This window comes from Cyprinus carpio, chromosome B18, assembly GCF_018340385.1.
Source record: "Cyprinus carpio isolate SPL01 chromosome B18, ASM1834038v1, whole genome shotgun sequence".
Lineage (NCBI taxonomy): Eukaryota > Metazoa > Chordata > Actinopteri > Cypriniformes > Cyprinidae > Cyprinus > Cyprinus carpio.
The window spans coordinates 26,378,133-26,385,632 of NC_056614.1; the positions used below are offsets into that span (position 1 = coordinate 26,378,133).

The 7,500-nt window shown below is 40.3% G+C and overlaps 1 protein-coding gene across 1 annotated transcript in view; it reads left to right on the forward strand.

Moving 5' to 3' along the window:
* LOC109050884 (fibrillin-1-like) overlaps window positions 1-7,500 on the forward strand; it is a 72,130-nt gene that overhangs the window by 45,625 nt on the left and 19,005 nt on the right. Inside the window, exons 35-42 of the mRNA XM_042743635.1 lie at window positions 885-953; window positions 1,054-1,179; window positions 2,082-2,204; window positions 2,283-2,441; window positions 3,913-3,984; window positions 4,077-4,202; window positions 4,556-4,678; window positions 4,770-4,889. Of these exons, the coding sequence (XP_042599569.1) occupies window positions 885-953; window positions 1,054-1,179; window positions 2,082-2,204; window positions 2,283-2,441; window positions 3,913-3,984; window positions 4,077-4,202; window positions 4,556-4,678; window positions 4,770-4,889 (918 nt within the window). The remainder of the gene's footprint in view (window positions 1-884; window positions 954-1,053; window positions 1,180-2,081; window positions 2,205-2,282; window positions 2,442-3,912; window positions 3,985-4,076; window positions 4,203-4,555; window positions 4,679-4,769; window positions 4,890-7,500) is intronic.

Below are 7,500 nucleotides of genomic sequence, written 5' to 3' on the forward strand. Positions count from 1 at the left end.
CACACACACACACTCACACACACTCACGCACGCACGCACTCACACACACTCACACACACACACACACACACACACACACACTCACACGGGCACTCTCACACACACATGTACACACACACACTCTCACACACACACGCACTCACACACACACAGACACACACACACACGTACACACACACTCACACACACTCACACACAGGCACTCTCACACACACATGTACACTCACACACTCTCACACGCACTCACATACACACACACTCACACACACACTCTCACACGCACTCACTCACTCACACACACACACACTCAAACACACACACGCTCACACACACAGGCACTCTCACAGACACATGTACACACACACGCACTCACACACACACACACACACACACGTACACACACACACACACACACACACACGCTCACACACATACTCGCATGCACACTCAAACACACACACACTCTCACACACGCACATGCTCACACAAACTCTTGCATTATATTTATCGTCAGTAAATTATTATCGTTATAGTTGACAATATAGTTATTTTTCATAATGTTATCATTATGATTATATTTATTGTTACTGTAAATGATTAGTTATTATTAATTAATGTTATCATTATGATTATATTTATCATTATTGTTAATGATTATCATTATAGTTGTCATTATAGTTATTGTTAATAATTAACATTTCAGTAATCATTATATTTATTGTTAACGATTATCATTATGATTGTCGTTACAGTTATCATTAATGATTAACAGTGTAGTTATTATTTTATTCATCATTAAAGTTATTATACTTAATGTTAATTATCATCATTATAGTTGTTGGTATAGTTATCCCTCTCTGATGTGTTGTGTGTTTCTCTCTCAGCGGAGTACAGGGTTCTGTGTCCTGGAGGAGAAGGATTCCGACCCAATCCCATCACTGTGATACTAGAGGGTAGATCTACACACACACACACACACACACACACACACACACACACACACACACTTCCGTCCTCCAGTGCTGCATGCTGAGCTCTCTGTCTGTGTGTCAGATATCAACGAGTGTCAGGAGCTGCCTGGTCTGTGTCAGGGAGGAAACTGCATCAACACATTTGGCAGTTTTCACTGTGAATGTCCGAGAGGTTTTGCACTCAATGAAGACACCAGGATCTGTGAAGGTCAGTCCGACTTCCTCTTTCACACACTCTCTCTAAGTCAGCTTTGTTTCTGTTTTCCAGCATCATTATAAAAAATGTGCATGAAGCAACAAAAGTGTGAGTCAGTTTAAAATGCATTTGAAATAAAATATCGGAAAGTCTATTTACATTAAAGGGATACTCCACCCCAAAATGAACATTTTGTCATTAATCACTTACCCCCATGTCGTTCCAAACCCGTAAAAGCTTTGTTCGTCTTCAGAACACGATTTAAGATATTTCGGATGAAAACCGGGAGGCTTGTGATTGTCCCATAGACTGCCAAATAAATAACAGTGTCAAGGTCCAGGGAAGGCATGAAAGTCGTCGTCAGAATACTCCATCTGCCATCAGACGTGCAATCTGGGTTATATGAAGCAACGGAAACACTTTTTGTAAGCGAAGAAAACTAAAATAACATATCACCGTATGCTGCGTATACTCTTCTGTATCATCCGCGCCACAAGGATGTATTTAGCTTTGATTTGAAAGAAAACGGCACATCCTTGTGGCGCGGATGATGCAGAAGAGCATACGCAGAATACGGTGATATGGAGAGACAAAGAGGAGACCGCTGACAAAGGAATTATTGAATAAAGTTCCAGATTTTCAAATAGTTGTATCTCAGACAAATATTGTCCTGCTAACAAACCATACATCAATGGAGAGATTATTTATTCAGCTTTCAGATGATGCATATATCTCAATTTCGAGAAATTGACCCTTATGACTGGTTTTGTGCTCCAGGGTCACAAATAGCAGAAAATCTTGCTGTTTTAGTGTAGTGTAAATAGAATATAAAGCAATTTGCACTTAGTGTAAATAGCATGTATTGCTGCCATAAAATATTGATTAATTGTGTGTGTGTGTGTGTGTGTGTGTAGATGTGAATGAGTGTGAGCGTCCTGGCATCTGTGGTCCGGGTCAGTGTTACAACACCATTGGGAACTACACCTGCATCTGTCCTCCGGAGTACATGCAGATCAACGGAGGAAACAACTGCATGGGTGAGTCACGCTACACGCATCACGCCAGCGGTTTCCTTCAGAGCAGACTGTGACGTGTTTGTTGTGCTGTGTGTTCAGACATGAGGAAGAGCTTGTGCTACAGGAACTACTACTCTGATAACGCCACATGTGATGGAGAGCTGAACTTCAACGTGACCAAGAAGTTCTGCTGCTGCTCGTATAACATCGGCCGGGCCTGGAATAAACCCTGCGAGAAGTGTCCCATCCCCAGCACCAGTGAGACACACACTAACATTCATTCATTTAGCACACGCTTTCATCTGAAGCACACGAGGAGTACAACAAGCCATTCTTCTGAGGAGGAAAAGCATGAGAAAGTTTCAAACGTCTTTATGTCTAGATGAGAACAGGCCAGAACAGAGAAGGGCTAAAAAAAAATGGTGAAATGCATGAGAGTTTTTTTTTATTTTTATATTGAGTTAAATTAAAATTTTAAATCTTAAATTTATTTTTATTAACTTTAAGGCTTTAAAGGGGCCTAAATATCTTATATTGTCAAGAAAATGAATTATAATTTCAATAGGTCTTAAATTTTTGGACAGAAAAACAGGAATGATGATTAACTTTAAAGGCTGTGATTTGATTATGTGTGTTTGAGTGTTGTGTGTTTGTGATTTTGAATATGTTTATATATGTGTGTGTGTGTGTGTGTGTGTATATATTAGGGCTGGGCGATATATCGAATATTAGCGATAATATCGGAATCATTTTGAGGACGATGTAAAATTAGAAAATATCGTGAATATACGAGTTTTCATGAGAGCGGCTGCCAGATAACAAGAGTTTAAATCCCCAAATCAGCGCTTCGCTGTTACAAGGATACATTTTCTGCCCGGTGTTTGCTTATTTTAAGCAATCTGGCAACCATGCGCACGCATCTAATGAAAGCGTCGTTCAGCCGCTCTGTGTTCTGTCATGAGATCTCGACTGTATTGTTTGCGATTGTGATCGCTGAATAAATGCACTTACTCGACCGCTGATGTTTGAATTACTTTGGAATTACTATCTGGGAATTTCACTGTTATATTTACCAGTTTTACCAGCCCAGCCCTAGTGTATATACATATATATAATTTGAAATATATATGTTCATAAGTGCTGTCAAACGATTAATCGCATACGATTTAAAAAAATGTTTTTGTTGACATAATATATGTGTGTACTGTGTATATTTATTATGTAAATATAAATACACACACATACAGTATATATTTTAAAAATATGTACATGTATTTACATGTATATATTTATGTTCATATAATTTATATTATATATAAATATATTTGATATATAAGCATATTTTTCTTAAATATATACATGTGTGTGTACTCATATATACATAATAAATATACGCAGTACACACATATGTAAACAAAACTTTTATTTTGGATGCGATTAATCACAATTTATCGTTTGACAGCACTAATTCTTTTTTTTTTCAAATAAATATAAATATAATTTTTTTTTAACTGTGACTCATCTTAAAAGTTTTTTAGTTTTAGTTTTTGTCAGAATCTGTATTTGAAACGTAAAATTGCTTTAATTGACTTTTCCCTACCTCTCATACATTATTAATTTTGTGAAAGTCTTAAAAAATGTCTTAAAAAGCCTTAAATTGATTTAAAAAAAAAATTCAAATATACGGACAAACACACAGTCGTGACAGTAACGCTGTTCTCTGCTGCAGATGAGTTCGCTGTGCTGTGTGGAAGTGAGAGACCTGGATATTTCATTGACATTTACACCGGTCAAGTCATTGGTAAACACAGACACACTCAAAGACATTCAAACAGTTCTGTGTCTGCGAGACTTCACATCCATCCTCTGTGTGTGTGTGTGTGTGAACCGCAGACATCGACGAGTGCCGTGAGATTCCCGGTGTGTGTGAGAACGGCGTGTGTATCAACATGATCGGCAGTTTCCGCTGTGAATGTCCAATGGGTTTTGTCTATAATGACAAGTTGCTGATCTGTGAGGGTAAGAGCTCTAAATATAATACCTGTTTATTTTAGATTATCATATGTTTACATATATTTCTGTCAGTTTTGAAAATACAATGTCTGCTAATAATTTAAAACCTTAAATCATGACATTTCATGGTTTTATTTCAATTAATAATAAACAAACATCACAATACAGTGAAACATATGACTGAAACGCTTTGATACGATTGTATTTTATCAAATAAGAGTCCATGTTACCCCCCTCTGGAGACTATAATCTGCGATAACAAACAAAAAATGTGTCAGGTTGTTTGACGGGATCTGTGACAATCTGACGAAATGAAATAAGATGATTCACTCTCAGCGCTCTGTGAATGATGTGAACAGATATTGACGAGTGTCAGAACGGGCCGGTGTGTCAGCAGAATGCCGTCTGTCTGAACGTTCCTGGAAGTTTCCGCTGTGAGTGTAAATCTGGATACCGGCAAACTCCCACCCAGCAGTGTGTCGGTGAGTGTGTGTGTAATGGAAATATCTCATATTGTGTGTGATGATGATGATGATGATGATGATGATGATGATGTTTGATTCTTCCTTTCAGATCGTAACGAGTGTGCTGAGAATCCAAACATCTGCAGTCCTGGTCAGTGTATTGACATGGTGGGTAGTTACCGCTGCACCTGTCCCAACGGCTTCAAATCCACACCAGACCTGTGTATCGGTGAGAGATCAGCCTCACACACCCATCTGTCTGTCTGTCTGTGGTGCATCCTCATGTAGATAACTAACTAACCTTCTGGGGTCTGTGTTTATGTCTGTGTTGCTTTCTGTTTTAGTTATTTAACTAATGTTCTGGTTTATGTGTAACTAACCGTCTATGGTTTATGTTCATAAATAACTATCCGTCTGAGTTCATCACTAACTAACTGACCATCTTTGTTCACAACTAACTGACCATCCGTGTTTATAACTAACTGACCGTATGTGGTCTATTTATAACTAACTGACCATCCGTGTTTATAATTAACTGACTGCCTGTGGTCTCAGTGTTCATAAATAACTTACTTTCTGTGATCAGTGTTCATAATTAACTGACCATCTATGGTCTTAGTGCTCATAAATAACTTACTGTCTGTGGTCTGTGTTCATAACTAACCAACCGTCTGTGATCTGTGCTCATAACTAACTGACCGTCTGTGGTCAGTGTTCATAACTAACCGACCGTCTGTGGTCTGTGTTCATAACTAACCGACCGTCTGTGGTCTGTGTTCATAACTAACTGACCGTCTGTGGTCAGTGTTCATAACTAACTTACCGTCTGTGGTCATAACTAACCGACCGTCTGTGGTCTGTGTTCATAACTAACCGACCGTCTGTGGTCTGTGTTCATAACTAACCGACCGTCTGTGGTCTGTGTTCATAACTAAACCGACCGTCTGTGGTCTGTGTTCATAACTAAACTGACCGTCTGTGGTCATAAACTAAACTGACCGTCTGTGGTCTGTGTTCATAACTAACCGACCGTCTGTGGTCTGTGTTCATAACTAACTGACCGTCTGTGATGTGTGTTCATAACTAACTGACCATCTGTGGTCTTTGTCTCTGTTCATAACTAACCGACCGTCTGTGATCTGTGTTCATAACTAGCTAACCGTCTGTGGTCTGTGCTCATAACTAACCGACCGTCTGTGTTCATAACTAACCGACCGTCTGTGTTCATAACTAACTGACCGTCTGTGGTCTGTGTTCAATAACTAACTGACCGTCTGTGGTCTGTGTTCATAACTAACTGACCGTCTGTGATCTGTGTTCATAACTAACTGACCGTCTGTGGTCTGTGTTCATAACTAACCGACCGTCTTTGGTCAGTGTTCATAACTAACCGACCGTCTGTGGTCTGTGTTCATAACTAACCGACCGTCCGTGGTCTGTGTTCATAACTAACCGACCGTCTGTGGTCTGTGTTCATAACTAACTGACCGTCTGTGGTCATAACTAACCCGACCGTCCTGTGGTCTGTGTTCATAACTAACCGACCGTCCGTGGTCTGTGTTCATAACTAACCGACCGTCTGTGGTCTGTTTTTATCTGTTTATAACTAACCGACCGTCTGTGATCTGTGTTTGTTAATTAAGTGATGAACTCAGACGGATAGTTATTTATGAACAGTTGTCTGTGTTTATGAGTTAATGACTGTCTGTGGTTTGTTTTTTTAACTAACCGGCCGTCTGTGGTCTGTGTTCATAACTAACGACCGTCTGTGGTCAGTGTTCATAACTAACCGACCGTCTGTGGTCTGTGTTCATAACTAACCGACCGTCTGTGGTCTGTGCTCATAACTAACTGACCGTCTGTGGTCTGTGTTCATAACTAACTGACCGTCTGTGGTCATAACTAACCGACCGTCTGTGGTCTGTGTTTCAAACTGACCATCCGTGTTTTTAACTAACTGACCATATGTGGTCTGTGTTCATAAATCTGTGTTCATAACTAACTGACCGTCTGTGGTCTGTGTTCAATAACTAACCGACCGTCTGTGGTCTGTGTTCATAACTAACCGACCGTCTGTGGTCTGTGTTCATAACTAACCGACCGTCTGTGGTCTGTGTTCATAACTAACCGACCGTCTGTGGTCTGTTTTCATAACTAACCGACCGTCTGTGATCTGTGTTCATAACTAACCGACCGTCTGTGGTCTGTGTTCATAACTAACTGACCGTCTGTGGTCTGTGTTCATAACTAACCGACCGTCTTTGGTCAGTGTTCATAACTAACCGACCGTCTGTGGTCTGTGTTCATAACTAAACCGACCGTCCGTGTGGTCTGTGTTCATAACTAACTGACCGTCTGTGGTCTGTGTTCATAACTAACTGACCGTCTGTGGTCATAACTAACCGACCGTCTGTGGTCTGTGTTCATAACTAACCGACCGTCTGTGGTCTGTGTTCATAACTAACCGACCGTCTGTGATCTGTGTTCATAACTAACTGACCGTCTGTGGTCAGTGTTCATAACTAACCGACCGTCTGTGGTCTGTGTTCATAACTAACCGACCGTCTGTGGTCTGTGTTCATAACTAACCGGCCGTCTGTGGTCTGTGTTCATAACTAACGACCGTCTGTGGTCAGTGTTCATAACTAACCGACCGTCTGTGGTCTGTGTTCATTGACTAACCGACCGTCTGTGGTCTGTGTTCATAACTAACTGACCGTCTGTGGTCTGTGTTCATAACTAACTGACCGTCTGTGGTCATAACTAACCGACCGTCTGTGGTCTGTGTTCATAACTAACCGACCGTCTGTGGTCTGTTTTCATAACTAACCGACACCGTC